Here is a 15403-nt window from a genome sequence, read left to right as displayed (position 1 = left end):
GGGGTGAGGGGGGTCCAGAGTAGTCATTATGGAGACTTGGGGCCCAAGAGAGGAGCAGGGATTTGACAACGCTAGGAGTTGGAGGTCTGGATCGCCTGGCACAGGGTAAGCGCTCAGGAAGCTGGGGCCTGCTATTCTGCCACCTGGCCCTAGTGAAAGTAATAAGGAGAAACATACACCTACTCTATGAACTGGCAATTCGACGCCTAAGTATATACCCAAGAGAAATAAGGGCCCACATCCACAAATGAGTGTGTAGGAACAAGAACCTTCATAGGGACATTATTTAAAATAGCTCCAAACTGGAAGTGACCCAAATGTCCATCACCTGGAGAAAAATCAGGGGAGTATATTCTTACAATGACCCATGTGGCAATTAAAACAAAAAAAAAGAAGAATGGATTTCACAGATATTATGTTGATCCAAAAGAAGCAAGACTCAGAGGAGTACACAGGGTAAGCTCCTGTAAGACGGTCTAGAACAGGCAAAGGAGGCTATGACTCACTCTATGGTGACAGAAGTCAGAAAAGCAGTTTGGGGAGGGGTAACCGCTATGGACTGGATAGTGACTTGAGGGAACTTTCTGGAGTGATGGAAATATTCTATACCTTGATTTGGGGTATGTTTTTATATACATATATAAATTTATTTATTGTTGGCTACGTTGGGTCTTCGTTGCTGCGTGTGGGCTTTCTCTAGTTGTGTCGAGCAGGGGCTACTCTTCATTGTGGTGCGTGGGCTTCTCATTGTGGTGGCTTCTCTTGTTGCAGAGCACAGGCTCTAGGCACGCAGGCTCCAGTACCTGTGGCACGTGGGCTCTAGAGCACGGGCTCAGTAGTTGTGGCGTACGGGCTTAGTTGCTCTGCGGCATGTGGGATCTTCCCGGACTAGGGCTCGAACCCGTGTCCCCTGCATTGGCAGGTGGATTCTTAACCACTGAGCCACCAGGGAAGTCCTGGGCTATGTTTACACATGCATAACAGGGATGTAAAAATTCCATCAAGCTGCACACTTAAAGTTTATGCACTTTATGTTACGCCTCCATAAAAGTTAATAACACCTAATAATGATAACAGCGACCAACTGTTGAGTGCTGTGTTCTAGGCACTACTGCCCTTCTCTTAGACCCTAATGCCACTGTCTTGTAATTACTCGTCCACATGACCACCAAGGTACAAGGAAAGCGTTTTTGCGAACGACAGGAAATGACAACGCGACGCTTGTTGGGAAGGAGCCTGGGGCTGGCTCTCAGGAATGGCCGTAGTCGGCCCACGCGCAGACACTGTCCGGAGTGTGTCCACGGCGGAGGGCACAGCCCAGCGCCGCCCTGGCAAAGGTGCGGACGTGACTCCGGCCCAAAAGGGGACTGCGGCGCCCCCTTCTGCCGCGGTGCTGCGGAGAGCCCCGCCTGCAAGATCGGAGACAAGCCAGCCGATCAGCAGCCGGCTCAGCCGGTTGGAAGTTGGGGGGGGGGGGGGTGGTCACTGGATTAAGGGCCTCCGTCACCTAGGCTGACCAAGAGCCTCCAATGGGCGAGCTGCCCCGCGCCAGCCAATGAGCAGCAGGCTTACGTCCTGCGCCGACTCTCCGGCTCCTCCGCCGAATTTCCGCAGTGAGCGTCCCACGCAGTATGCCGGTTGGCTCCCTGCCAGCCAGTCACCGGGGCGCCTAGGGCCTGACAGCCAATGGCCGCCCGCTTGCCCGTGCCGGACCGCGAAGGTTGGCGCTGCGCTCCTGCAGCCCGCGGGAGGCGGGGGCGGATTGGCGCAGGCGGTGTCCAATGGGCGGCAAGTGCGAGGCGCGTGGCCAATGAGTGCGCCGGGGGCGGGGCGGGTGCGGCGGCGGGCGGCTGCGAGGAAGAGCTGGCGGTCGGTGGCGGCGGTGGCGGCGGCGGCGGCGGCGGCGGGCCATGGCGGAGGTGGAGGCCGGAGGCGACGAGGGCCGCTGCGTGCGGCTGAATGCCGAGCGCGCCCAGGAGCTGCTGGCCGACGTGGACACGGTGCTGTTCGACTGCGACGGTGTGCTGTGGCGCGGTGAGACGGCGGTCGCCGGCGCGCCCGAGACCCTGACGGCGCTGCGGGCCCGCGGCAAGCGCCTCGGCTTCATCACCAACAACAGCAGCAAGACCCGCGAGGCCTACGCCGAGAAGCTGCGGCGCCTGGGCTTCGGCGGCCCGACGGGGCCCGGCGCCGGCAGCGAGGTCTTCGGCACGGCCTACTGCACCGCGCTCTACCTGCGCCAGCGCCTGACCGGTCCGCCGGCCCCCAAGGCCTACGTGCTGGGCAGCGTGGCCCTGGCCGCCGAGCTGGAGGCCGTGGGCGTCTCCTGCGTGGGCGTGGGGCCCGAGCCGCTGCAGGGCGACGGCCCCAGCGCCTGGCTGGATGAGCCCCTGGAGCCTGATGTGCGCGCCGTCGTGGTGGGCTTCGACCCGCACTTCAGCTACATGAAGCTAACGAAGGCCGTGCGCTACTTGCAGCAGCCCGGCTGCCTGCTCGTAGGCACCAACATGGACAACCGGCTCCCACTCGAGAATGGCCGGTTCATCGCGGGTCCGTGCGCCCCGGGGGAGGGAGGCTGGAGGGCGAGCGACGGGTCCCTCCCGGCCTCTGACCCCCGGCACTCTCCTCCTCTCCTTCTCCGCCCCGCAGGTACCGGCTGTCTGGTCCGAGCCGTGGAGATGGCCGCGCAGCGCCAAGCCGACATCATAGGGAAGCCCAGCCGCTTCATCTTCGACTGCGTGTCCCAGGAATATGGCATCAACCCGGAGCGCACCATCATGGTGGGTGATCGCCTGGACACAGACATCCTCCTGGGCGTCACGTGTGGTCTGAAGACCATCCTGACCCTCACTGGGGTCTCCACTCTACGGGATGTGAAGAGTAATCAGGAAAGTGACTGCTTGTCTAAGAAGAAAATGGTCCCTGACTTCTATGTTGACAGCATAGCCGACCTTTTGCCTGCCCTTCAAGGTTAAAGATTTAGTGTCTTTAATCTCCAGAATAAAAAAAATTGAAAATCACCCAAATTAATAGGTGGGGCTTAAGCATCGCTCAGTTAGGTGGCTTCAAGTTTGCTTACTTGGAGTTAAGCCAAGGTACTAATTGTTAATCTTGTAAGTAAATGTTTGGGGGGCGATTTTTACAAATGCTTATATTTTAAGATGCACTTTTAAGCTTGGAGGGCATTGTGGGGGTCCTGGGCCTTAGGTGCCAATTGGTCTTGCTGTTGGGTTCAGCATGTGTCCAGGATTCAGGTAACCTCGGGGCCTGCTAATGGGACTGAGATGGGTCTAGGGGTGTCATGTATTTTATTGAAAATTTCAGGGATCGGGGGAGGAGAGGCTGATTATTTTGACTGTTGTGAGAAACCCAGGGCCCCGACTGTGTGGTCATCAGCAGAGGAGCCTACTGCTGCCTCAGCCCCTCACCTGAAGGTTGGGAGTGGAGGAAAAGGCTGGTCTCAGGTGGTGTCTCCTTGTCCATCGGGTGTGGGGTGCTGCCCTCACCACCACCCCACACTTCCTTAAAAACCACTCTGATATCACAATTGAGTGTATGTTCCGTTTTAGATACCCAGGGCTGCAACTCCTCATGCACGATTGTGCAGTTCTGTAAACTCAGCCTGGCTAAACCTCATCTTTTCCAAATGTGCGTATAAACCCAGGTGACTTGGACTGAGCATATTGTTTGCTGAGCGCCAGGAGGGCACAAATGCCTTCATTGAACTCTGGGCTGCCGTGCAGGGAGCTCAGAGCAGCATTGGTACCAAAAGTTTTTTTAACTTTTGAACAACTTTGTCAAGTGGTGGAATTGAACCGTAAGCGTGTCGATTAATAGCTGTGCTCTGTCTTGTAGGGAAAATCCCACTGAAGAAGTCTCCGTGCCCCGCAGCCAGCAGTATGGCCAAAGGCATGTGCTGGCTAAGGAATGCTTGTCACCCAAGGCTCCCTCTGGGTAGAGGAGGAAAGAGGTGTCCCTCAAAACAGGAAGTCCTTTTACAGAACATCCAGTCTTTTCCTGTCTTGGTTGGGTTGGGTGTCATATGTCAGTGGTCCATGAGGCCACCTATTTTGACCCTGGAGTGCCTTGTCAGTTGCCATCTGGAGGACTGGCAGGGTCCACTGGCTAGCCAAGGGTTTTTGGCAGGGGTCCGTGGCCTTTTCTGCCTGTTCCCTAAGTTGCTGACCTTTGAGAATAGGCCTGATAAGCAGACCCTCTGGCCGCACTTGTAGGGTAGGGCCTGGGAAGCTGTTCCTTTTGGCCGACTCCTTCCTGGTGCCTCGCCCTGCACACAGTGGCATCTGCCCAGAGCCTGCGACTTTTCTCCTAGCCCCAGGGTCACAGTGCTCCTTCACTCACTCGTAAGAGTGCTCAGAGCAATAAACGGTGTCCTGAGCCGCCAGCTCCCCCCAGGCCTGGGTGTCTGGGGTTCAGACTCTGCCGTGGGCAACGCGAGGGCAGCGGGCACCTGTGAGGTTGGTGGTGCTGACGTTGGCTCTGCGAGGTCGGCTCAAGGTGGGTCTGGATATTGAGCAGGCCTGTCAGGGCGTTGTCACCCACACCAGGAACACACGGCAGGTGCAGCAGCCAGCAACACCTCCCTTTTCTGCTGGGCGGCAGCCCCGGAGCCCTGTGCATCATGTCTACACCCTATTGCACTGTGTGAACCCAAAGGTATATTAAACTCTCAAACTCCAGCTGACTCTGGTGTTCCTCGCTCTCGCCTGGACAGCAGCCTTCACACACAGGGTGCAGCTGTCTCACCACAGCCGGGCAGTGGAGAGGGCAGCAGGGCCGGGTACACTCAGTACAAGGCCATTCTGGGATTCCAATTCCAGAGTTGGGACGCTGACCACAGCAACTCCACCCCATCTCAGGGCCACTGCAGAGAGTCAGGTTCTGAAGAATCAGGAAAAACAAGGCACAAAAAAAACCAGAGTATGAAAGGGCCATGGGGTGAAGCTGGTGAAGGAATGCACTTCCTGAAAGCTGCCAGTGCTGGGGGCCACTAACTGTTGGGATCCACAGTGTCAAGCAGCTAGAAATGCATGGCACCAGTCAGAGAAAGCCACGCTGGGCAGGGGTCAGTGGATATGAGGCTGACCTAACCATCCTGGGGCATGCAAGAGATTTCGGGAAGCGGCCCTCACCGCAGTGGAGCCTTCTGGAAGCCATCCTGGTCTCAGGCAGGCACCTGGGGGGTGCCCTGTGTTGGTGGGGGCTGGGAAGCAGCTAGGGTGCATGGGGAGGAAAGGGAAGTGGCACAGAATCCCATGCCTGTCATTCATGAAACAGGCACTTGTTGATGGTCTGCTGCGTGCCAGGCCTTGTACCCAGTCCTGGGAGTGTAGAGGTAACCCGAGAGACTAGAAACAGGCTTCTTAAGGAAAAATTAAATCTGCCCCCAACTAGACTCCCTATATAAAGTCGTCCTGGCCAGACCTGAGCTGCCCTCTGTGCCAGCCGCTGGGTCCTGACTTCCACAGTGGCCGTGCTCTCATGCCCTCCCATGCCCATGCGCTCTCTGGTCTGCACAGGCCAGGTGTTGGGAGAGCCAGGCACAGTGATGAGCAGCCCCCCCAGGTGACCTGTCTCTGACCCAGATATCAGGTAGCTGGGCTGGGGAGGAGGCAGGAGGGGAAGGGGCCAGGACGATTGTTTGACTCATCGGAGGTGTCCTGAGGTTTCCCGGGCTGCAGCAGACAATCAGCGCATTGTCACCAGGGCTGCATCATGGAGCAGGGGAGCTGCCGGGCCGAGAGCCCCGGGTCTGGACCTGTTGGGGTGAGTGCCTCCCACCACTCGGTGTCCTCTCCTTGGACAAAGACCCAGGGCCTGTCCTGCACGGGCAGGAGAAGCGTCCACCTCCCATACCTCCTCAGCCCCTTCCTTCCCTGAGCCAGCCTGTTGCCTGGTCTCCACTCCAAGCCCCAATGACTGCAATGTGCTTCCACATGAAGACCAAGCCCTGCCACGGGGGCTGGAGAGCTCCTGGCCTGCTACTGCTGCTGCTGGCACTGGCCACCGCTGGGGCTGTGGCTGGAGGGCTTCTTGGCTTCGCTCACAGCCCTCTCAAGGTGAGGCCCCCTCAGGACCCAGGCAGGGCACAGACAGTGGGGAGGAGGAGGAGAGACCAGCATAGCCCACCCCTCCAGTGGATCCAGGGCTCGGAGCAGACAGCAGGAGGACCAGAGGGGTGGTGGGGTTAAAAGCCGCGCAGCAGGGCTGGGGGAGTGTCGGGGGCTGCTCCAGCCTGGCCAGCTGAGCTCCTGTTTCCCACTCTTAGCCACTGCTGCAGACGCTCCGTCTGACCCTCCCGAGCCCCAGGGTGCCCCGGACCAACCAAACCGAACAGGTGGATGTGGCCCAGAATGTGGCAACCATCAGGGTGACTCCAGCTCAGAGCAACCACAGCTGGGCAGTGCTGTTCGACGGGCAGAGCGTGAGTGGCCTGGGGAGGGGGGTGGGGGTGGGGGTGGATGTTCAGGTGGCCCTGCCTCACCTGCCTGCCTTCCCAGGGTTGTGTCTGTTACCGCCCCTCAGAGCACCGGGCCTGCTTCCTCCGCCTAATGGAACCCAGAGACCGCGAGACATTGCAGCTGCTGGTGAACACCTCTTGGGTAAGGAGCCTCCACCCAAGGGCCAGACAAAGGGTCCTGTGTGTGGCCTGGGCCCGGGGCAGGATGGGGCTCCAGTTTCAGGGGAACAGAAGCTCTATCTTCCTTTGGTTGAGGCTGCTGACAAGAGCCAGGGCAGGGCTGGCACAATGCCAGCATGTCCAGGGACACGTGGGCCCAGCCCAGCCAGGGGCAGTGCGAGTGTCCTTCTCTGCAGCCCCAAGGGACTCGCAGCCCCAGCCAGGACACCCACTATGCCCAGGAGCTGCTGGCAGTGCTTGGGAGCCATGAGGTGGACCCTGCCCAGGTGGGGGCTTCTGTGCGGAACCTTTGTGCAAAGACCCCCATTTACTGGGCCCGACGAGCAGAGAGTGAGTTGGGGCAGGCTGTGCGGAGGGGCCTGGGCTCCCACAGGACAGTCGGTGGCGGGGTGGGGAAGGAGTCCTTTGGGGATCATGGAGGCCCCTCCCCCCAGGGCCCCAGAGGCAGCGGCTGATCTACCTATGCATCGACATCTGCTTCCCAAGCAACATCTGCATGTCCGTCTGCTTTTATTACCTCCCGGACTAAGCCCTTGCAGCGCAGCCCCTCAGGCCAGCCAGCTGGCCGGCGCAATCACCAGTCCATGGAGGGTAGCTGCTGGCGGGGCTAATAAACAACTCCACCTGGCCGTGACGGTGTCCTCTGTGGCCTCGGGACACGAAACAGTGGCAGGGACGGGAAGGAGGAGGCACTGGCTTGGGGGTGGGCACCAGCCTCGGATCCCCCTCAGCGGCTCTAGGCCCTGTGGGTCCAGAATTTCTGAAGGGAATGCAAGCTGCCTAGGGTGGGCCTCCTGAGCCTCCTCACATCCATATAAGCAACCGGGGCTGAGAGAGTCCCAGGGTGGACCAGCCTGGCCAGTCTAGTCTGGCCAGGGACCAGGGTAGGTCAGTCAGGTCCAGCGAGCCTAGGATGGTAGAGGCCAGCCCATGGGGTGTCACTCTGATCTGGGCAGCTGAACAGACACATCCAGCTGGTGCCGCCTGGACAGCTGCCTGCAATCCCGAGGGGACACAGGTTAGCCCAGCACACTGTCGTTGAAGGCCAAGCAGACAACAGCTTTCTGGTGGCCACCGTACTCTCTCTTGATCTCTCCCGTCTCCACGCACCAGAGCCGGGCCAGGTTGTCAGAGGAAGCTGCAGGGAGGGACAGCATGGGTAGCAGCTCAGGGTGCAGCCCCAGGCCGGGCCAACGGGGGTGGGGAGGCAGGGCAAGCAGGCGGGGCTCACCGGTGACTATGTACTGGGAGTCCCCCGAGAAGGCGCAGCCCCACATCCAGCCTCGGGACGACTCTCCAGGGTTGCTGCTCTTGATGCTCAGCTCCGTCATCAGGGAGAAGTTGGACGTCCTCCAAATCTTGCACGTCTGGTCGGCGGAGCAGGTGGCGAGGAGCCTGGGGGTGGGTGTGAGCGTGGCAGGGGTGTCATCAACGGCCACTCCCATCCCGTACCCCCTTGCCGTCCTCCAAGCAGGCCCAATGCATTAGGCCCCCAGCCCCAGGCACACTGCCTCCTCCCTGCAGCCATGCAAGGGCTCCCGGTCCCCCAGGCCCTGCACACACGTGGAGTCTGGGCTGAAACGGCACTGCAGGGCATAGCGGGTGTGTGCTGGGATCTTGGTCTTGGGGATGAGCTGTGTCACCTCGTCACCAATGCCCCCAGTCAGGTTCCAGACATAGCAGTTCCCCTGTGGGGTAGGAGGGAAGTCACGGGAGGCCCGGAGCCTCCGGTCTGACAGGAGGGGAAGGATACCCTGGCGGCAAAACCTAGATCCAGGGGCTGCCATCCAACGTTGTGGCTGTGCACAAGGATCTGGAGGCCAGGGGACATGTGACAGGCACATCTGGCCCTGCCTGCAGGGAGCACCTGGGTGACCTGGCCCCAACCAAGGGCCATACCTGATGAGCTGAGGGCAGGAGGCCATGCCTGGCCTTCCTGAAGGATGCTGCTGGCCAACAAGAATGTGAAGAACAAGATGAGAGGAGGGCACCCAGATAGAGGGAACAGCAGGGCAAAGGCTTGGAAGTGGGTGGTCTGGGGATGTCGGGAACAACTGATTTGCTGAGACTGAATGGACGTTAAAGGAAGAAAATGAGGCTGGATAGGAGTCCAGGGGTCAAATCACAGTGTCCTGAGGCCCTGGTAAGGAGCCTAGGGCATCTTGCAGTTCACCCAGGGGAAGGATGCAGTCAGGCTGGTACTGCTGAAGGATGCTCTGGTAGCAGAGGGAAAATGGGTTAGGGGCAGGGGGAGGTCACAGAGGAAGGAAGGAGGTCAGAGAAGCTACAACCACTGTTGGGAGAGACGAGGGAAACTTGGACCAGGAGGAGACAGGGAGGAGAGCGGGAAACGGACAACTGGAAAGACTCTGGAGATGGAGGTGACTGGACTGCTGGGTGGGCTATGGCAGGTAGCGAGAGGCAGCATCAGGAGTGACACCCAGGTTTCTGGCTTTGGTGGCTGGATCAGAGCTGGAGCCCAGGACGGGGAAGCAGGACTGTGGGGGGAGGGGAGGGGCCAGAGGGACATCTGGGGAATAAGCCCACCTTCAGGGAATAAGGGAGGTAAGGGGCTGGGAGCTGAGCTGCACACCCGTCCCTGGGACTCACAGTGCTATTGACCGCGGCCATGTAGCTGGCATCGGGGTCGATGTGGGCCGATGTGATAGAGACCTCAGGCTCCGGGATCAGCTGCTCGTTGTGGTCAGTTTTCAAGTCCCAGATGTGGATGGCACCACTCTGGTCACCCACAATGAGTTCTGCCTGAGGTGCAGGGGAGGTGAGGTGGGGCAGGACCCCTGCCCTCCAAAGCCCCAGGGTGCCCAGCCCTGTGCTTCCCCCTCACCTGGTTAGGGTGCAGGCACACACAGTTAATGGGCGCATTCACCTGGAAGATCCGCTGACACTGCAGGTTCCGGGACCTTCGAGGTGGGGGACACACACTGTCTATAGTGGATGCCATTGGTACTCCACCCAAAGGCCCTTTTCCCTGGCCACTTATCTTGTCTCTCTACGATGGGAGCTGTCTCATGGGAAATACTTGGGAGGTTTGGCCCTCTCCAGGGGCGGCCTGAAGCCAATAACTGACTCAGACGGGCATAAAGGGTGGCCCCTTGCCTCAAGGCGGGGCTCACTGTTTGATGCAGTTAATTCCAGAGCCGCCTGTTGGATCAGGCTGAGGCTCTGCTCGTCTCTGTGGGTCTTCATCCCTGCCCTATCATTCCTCACTTGCCCTCAATAAGTCACCTGCACAGAAAACCCCATCTCAGCCTCTGCTTGGAGGAGACCTGACCTAAGTCTCCCAGCCTGGCCCTCACCCCCACACACCCAGGCAGCAGACCCCTCCTGCCCAGTACCCCACACCTGAGGTCCCAGATCCGGGCGGTGCAGTCCTCCCCACCAGTGTACATCCAGCGGCCGTCCTCGTGGAAGCCCACAGATGCGATGTTCTTGTTGACCCCATCATAGCTGATGATGGGGTTGGGGTTATTGGAGTTGAGATCATACATGCGAATGTGCTGGTAACCTAGGGGCACAGGCCAAACTGAAGTGTGGCTGCGCCTAGATGGACCTATGAGAAATCAGGGGTTGGGGTCGAGGGTACAGGTACCTGCAGCAGCAATCATGCTGCGGTCAGGTGTGATCTCCAGCGCGTTCACCTGCTGGGTCTGTTAAGGAGGATGACAAACAGAGCCCATCCTTCCCACCGGAGGCCTTTGCCCAGACTGTTTATCCCTACCAGGCATCCTGCCCAGCACCACCTGCCCCAACTCCACAGTGGAGGATACGGAGTCCTGGTGCTGCACCGTTCGCGTACAGATCCCGCTGTGGGCCTGCCAGAACCGCACCGTGTGGTCATAACCTGCAGTGGCCAAGATGACGGGGTCACTGCCCACCGTACCAGGAGACGTGTTCATGGTGTGGCTGCTTGAAAGACTCGGATCTACACAGGGCCCTAGGTCTGACCGGCAGGGGTCAGAGATCAGAGAATCTGGAAAAGAGAGAGGAGTGCAGTGTTTAGGGAATACCCTCTATGTCCTAAACAGGTTACAACAGATTACTCGGTGCTAAAAAATAAAATCATCCCCATTTTAGATAAAGGGAAACTGAGGCTCAGAGAGGTTCAGGGATACGCGTGACACCCGGCGAAGGACAGTGCCGAGCTCCAAGGCGCATGCTCCGTTCCCCGTCCCAAGAACCCCGCCGGAACGCCACCCTACCCGCGGCCGGCAGGGGGCAGTCACGTCCGGGGCGCCACTCCGCCGCAGGGCGGGCCGCGCATGCGCAGCGAGGCGGACAGGCCGGAGGGAAAAGCCTGAACGCTACGGCTGCGCATGCGTAGCAGGCCGGTGGCCGGACCTGATGGGTGGGGGTGCTTTCTGGCTGGACCCTCGAGCTCCCCGGTGCTCCGTCGACCACCCTGACTCCGTCCCGCTGAGCCAGCTTCCCCCGGGCGCGCTCTCCCGGCCACTGAAAGCCGCTTTCCAGCCCTCACCCCGCGACCTCCGTACCTTACTTGCTGCTCTGCGTTCCGCCGCGGTCCAGGACGCCTAGCGGAGCCGGAGCAAGTCGATAGAGGCCGAGGCCGAGCGTAGAGTTATCGATGGGCCATTAGGGCGACACCAAGGGGCGTAAAGGGGAGCAGGGACGGGGGACGAGACTAGAGTTCTGGGGCAGGGGGCTCCTCAATACGGGCCTCGGCGGTATCGGGTGGCGCCGGTGGACGAAAGCAGCGACCCCAGCCTTCTCCCCACTCGGGCACCCCACCCTTCTGAGACCCATTCTCCAGGCCGGGTTGCACCATCCACTCCCTCCCATCCATCCCCTGATTCCCACGCGGGGCTAGGATTCCCAGGTAAATTACAGGACATCCAGTTGTATTTGAATTCAGATAAGCAACATGTTTTGTTTTGCTAAGTATAAGTATATCCCAAATATTGCATGGGATATACTTATACTAAAAAGTTATTCATTGCCTAGGTGAAATTCAAGCGTAGCTAGTTGTCCTGTGGTTTTATTTGCTAGATCAGGCAACCCTACTCTGGTCCCTTTCAGGACTGTCCAGCCAGGGTCTGACCCTCGGATCCCCTCACTAATCCCAGTGACCCCTCCAAAACTGGGGTCCCTCTTACTGCTTTTTCCATCCAGCCTTCCCACACTCTACACACGTGGCCTCATCCTCGAAAAAGAGAGTCCTTGAGACAGGCTCTCCCATGGTTTCTTCCCACCATGCTTATAAATGCAGCTGCACCCCACTTCCTTCCTCGGGCCCCTTGATCAAGGCCATGGTCCCCTGCCTATCCACCCAGGCCCTGGGTCCCAGGAACCTTCCTTCCTGTACCTTCCCCACCTCCCCTCTTTCCTTCCCCTCAGCATTTCAACACATAAAACAACTCAAAACTCTTTTTCCAGCCTGCTCTCTTTTCAAAGATCCATTCTCACTTCTCACTCACTGCTTGACCCTCTGTCATGTCTTTTACTCCCAGCTCTCCAGTGAAAATTTCACGAGGTCCCTGGCCATCTCACATTGCCAAACCCAGTGGATACTTTTCCTTCTGCATCTCGCCACATCTGTCTGCACAGTGGCTGACAGCACTGCTCCTAGAAAACTCCCGTGACCGCCACCCAGCTTCTTGCCCTGCACTCAGTCTCTTTCTCTGCCTTCCCCTAAAGGCTGGTGGCCTCCAGAGTTCCTGTCTCCACACTATCCCTGGGGGCTCTTGCCCACTCTTCAGGGCTTTCAGTACCATCCCTGGTCTGGGGCCTTTCCACCCTGTCTCTAGCTCACATCCAGCTACCTGTTTGACATTTTCCATTGAAGGCCCCATGGACACCACTTTCCACGGCCAAGACAGTTCATGATGGACCTGCCCCCAAAGGCTTCCCCTTCTGTGTGCAGTGCCCACCCATGTATGACAGTGAGGCAAGATGGGCCACCACTCCCTCTCCCGGAACAGCCTCCCCACACCCACTCCTGCCCCCTCCAGGCTGTCCTTCACATTACAGAGTGGTCTTCTAAAAACCTAGGTCTGACCCCTGTTAGAAGCCTGCAGGGGTCCCCCGTCACCCTCCAGACTCCTGGGCCCAGCCCCTGCCAACCCTGCGGCTTCTCCTTCTCTCCGCTCCACAAGCCATGAGTGAACAACAGTCTCAGAATTCACTACACCCTCTCTTTGAATGCTTGCCCACACCTAGGATGCTTCACCTCTACCTCTTCAACTGCTGAACTCCTGTTTTTTTCAGGACTTTTCATAGCATTTTGAAAGCTTATTCTGTGTGGGGGGCTATACTGGGTGTTTTGTTTTAATTCAGGTGAAATTCACATTACATGAAAGTAACCATTTTTAACTGAACAATTCAGTGGCACTTAGTACCTTCACAGTTGTGCAAACACCACTTCTATCTAGTTCCAGAACATTTCCATCATCCCCAAAGAACCCCATCTCCCCCACCGCCAGTTAAGCACTCACTCGCCATCCCCCCACCCCACTTCCCCTCAGCCCCTGGCAACCAGTAATCTGCTTTCTGTCTCTGAGGATTTACCTCTTCTGGATATTTCATATAAATGAAATCCTACAACAGGCCTTTTGTGTCTGGATTTTTTCACTGGGCATAACATTTTCAAGGTTCATCCAGGTTGTAGCCTGTGTCAGTACTTCATTCCTTTTTATGGCTGAATAATATTCCATTGTGTGGATGGACCCCATTTTATTTATCCATTCATCTGTTCATTGATGGAAACTTGAGTTGTTTCCACTTCTTAGCTATTACAAATGAAATTTTCTGTACAAGCATCTCTTTGAGTACACGTTTTAATTTTTCTTGGGTATATACTAGGAGTGGAATTGCTGCATTATGTGGTAATTCCATGTTTAACTTTTTGAGGAACCGCCAAACTATGCTGAGCGTTTTACCCACATTCTGCATTGGGTCCTCGCAATAACTCTGCCAAGGAGGAACCGCCCCCTATTTTGGAGGCGAGAAAACTGAGGCTCAGAGACGTAGAGTCATGATTCCAAGGGCACGTGGCTAGAACATGGCAGAACCCATCCTGCTGGGCTCATCCCTCCCCTGATCACCCCCCTTCTGGCTGAGGTGACTACTTCCCAGGCAACCCCCGCACCTCATACATCCTCTTCATCTTCCTCTCTACGTAGAGGAGCTCCCCAGGGCAGCTCTGCCAGGCTCAGAGGCAGCTCTGGGGAGTGGCAGATGGATATGTGGGCTTGGAAGCCTGGGAGAGGAAGAGCCCTGCGAACCCTAGCACCTGAAGGATGTCCAGAGCAGGATAAACCCTGAGAGCCTGAGAGCGGGAGAGAGAGGTGAGACCAAAGGAGGGCTGGAAGACTCAGCCAGATGTCTATGGGGTAACTGTGGCCCAGGGGGCAAGTCCTGAGCTGTCTGCCTTTTTGTGGGGACTCTGGGTGGAGGGCTGCACATGTCCCATGCCTATGGGTAACTGAGAGACCAGGCCAGGCTCCATGCCCAGCCTGAGCAGCCCCAGCATCTCTGCTGGGCAGGAAGGGGAGATAGGACCCATGGTTGTTGATCCCTTCTTATGTACCAAGCATCAGCTGAGCACTTTACAGAGGTGGCATCTTTGAGAAGATGGAAACCTTGGCAGCTATCATGCTTCATGCTCCCAGCAGCCCGTGAGGAGGGTACATTCGTCATCCCCATTTTATACTTAAGGGGCTGGGCACCAGGGCTCTGGGGGGCTGGGAGGGGTACCAGGGAGCCCCTGAGTGGGCGCACAGCTGGTGGACAGGAGCAGGGGTTGTGTTGCTGCTGGGGGAAGGGGGAGGTTGCCGTGCAGCTGGGAAGGGGGCCAGCCCAGGCTGCAGTGAAGCAGCAGCCAGCTCTACTCCAGGCTGAGCCTCAGCAGTTCTGCTGGCTCAGCGGCCCCTCCTCCTGGGATCGTCCTCGGAGGCCTGACTTCCTGGAGGGCTGCCCAAGTCCCACGCCTCTGCATCCTCATACCCCCAGCCAGAGTGGATGGCCTGCTGTGCTGCCCCCATCCCCAGGCTGGGGGGACCCCAGGAAGATTCACATCTCTGTTTCCAGATGGACCCTCCCGTCAGCCTTGGACTGCAGGCAGAGCTGCTGACCCATTTTACAGATGAGGCAGCTGAGCGTAGGGAGCTTGTCCCAGGTTCACTGGGCTGGTGGGTAGTGGATCTAGAATTCCTGATTCCTCCTAGGGCGTTAGCCTCACTTACCAGGATGAATCTAGCAGACTCTGTACGGCCTTCTTCCCAGGTCTGTCCTCCAGAAGGTGGACCACACAGCAAGTTGCCCAAGCCTAGATCTGAGGAGTGACGAAGGGCTACCTGTTTGTTGGGTAGAGTTGGAGCTGGAGCTGGAAGTGGGCAGAGAATGGAGGTGAGGCAGCTGGAGGCAGGGGCCAGTTCATTTCCCAGAGCTATGCGATAATTCGAAACTAGAACTTGGCCTTTCAGGTCATGATGAAGGTGTATTTGTCAAGGTAGGATGATAGAATATATTTTATTTAACACATTATTAGCATGATTTATAACATTTGAATAATTAGACATTTGGTGTGTGGGCCTCTGTTTGTCCTCTTGCCCCAGGCCCTGAAAATGTTAGGCTCAGGCCAGAGTGGTTTGCCTTAGCCAGCCAAAACATGAAAATAATGGTAAGGATAATAACTATTTTTTTTTTTTTTTTGTAGTGTTTCCTGTGTGCTAGGCACACTGCTTGGCTCTGCAGAACATGAAGATGAAT

The 15403-nt window shown here is 57.7% G+C and overlaps 3 protein-coding genes across 6 annotated transcripts; 2 read left to right on the top strand and 1 right to left on the bottom strand.

Moving 5' to 3' along the window:
- The first annotated feature begins 1831 nt into the window (after positions 1–1831).
- Positions 1832–4697, top strand: PGP (phosphoglycolate phosphatase). The gene is made up of 2 exons (XM_082360445.1): positions 1832–2550; positions 2650–4697. Exons 1-2 carry the CDS (start codon positions 1911–1913, stop codon positions 2973–2975), a joined length of 966 nt encoding a protein of 321 aa, XP_082216571.1. The 5' UTR covers positions 1832–1910; the 3' UTR covers positions 2976–4697.
- A 136-nt stretch (positions 4698–4833) lies between these two features.
- On the top strand, positions 4834–7187 carry BRICD5 (BRICHOS domain containing 5; the record flags this gene model as incomplete). The annotated part of the gene is given in 7 exon segments (XM_082360469.1): positions 4834–5784; positions 5955–6077; positions 6287–6442; positions 6519–6620; positions 6835–7002; positions 7004–7047; positions 7049–7187. Coding segments are annotated over 7 exon segments (783 nt in total). The 5' UTR covers positions 4834–5733.
- MLST8 (MTOR associated protein, LST8 homolog) lies at positions 7152–11245 on the bottom strand. 4 transcript variants are annotated; one of them, XM_082360443.1, is made up of 9 exons: positions 11170–11245; positions 10447–10649; positions 10269–10317; positions 10022–10184; positions 9504–9579; positions 9269–9421; positions 8222–8346; positions 7890–8053; positions 7152–7796 (listed from the first exon to the last, which is right to left on the bottom strand). In XM_082360443.1, exons 2-9 carry the CDS (start codon positions 10573–10575, stop codon positions 7678–7680), a joined length of 978 nt encoding a protein of 325 aa, XP_082216569.1. In that variant the 5' UTR covers positions 10576–10649; positions 11170–11245; the 3' UTR covers positions 7152–7677. The 4 variants fall into 4 exon arrangements, with proteins under 4 accessions (XP_082216569.1, XP_082216568.1, XP_082216567.1 ...); XM_082360442.1 differs by having other exon boundaries at positions 10269–10320; positions 11170–11244; XM_082360441.1 differs by lacking the exon at positions 10269–10317 and having other exon boundaries at positions 10022–10229; positions 10398–10649.
- Between the last annotated feature and the right edge of the window lie 4158 nt (positions 11246–15403).

This window comes from Balaenoptera borealis, assembly GCF_965194805.1.
Source record: "Balaenoptera borealis genome assembly, chromosome: 16".
Lineage (NCBI taxonomy): Eukaryota > Metazoa > Chordata > Mammalia > Artiodactyla > Balaenopteridae > Balaenoptera > Balaenoptera borealis.
Note: the sequence above shows the minus strand (reverse complement) of the source record. Positions and strands in the feature narration are given on the sequence as shown.

Coding starts and splice junctions, on each gene's coding strand:
- PGP (XM_082360445.1), top strand. CDS start 1,911: ATGGCGGAGGTGGAGGCCGGAGGCGACGAGGGCCGCTGCGTGCGGCTG. Junction 2,551..2,649: donor GAATGGCCGGTTCATCGCGG/GTCCGTGCGCCC, acceptor TCCGCCCCGCAG/GTACCGGCTGTCTGGTCCGA.
- MLST8 (XM_082360441.1), bottom strand. CDS start 10,575: ATGAACACGTCTCCTGGTACGGTGGGCAGTGACCCCGTCATCTTGGCC. Junction 9,580..10,021: donor GCCCGGATCTGGGACCTCAG/GTGTGGGGTACT, acceptor CCCACCTCGAAG/GTCCCGGAACCTGCAGTGTC. Junction 8,347..9,268: donor TGGCCGCGGTCAATAGCACT/GTGAGTCCCAGG, acceptor CCTACCCCACAG/GGGAACTGCTATGTCTGGAA.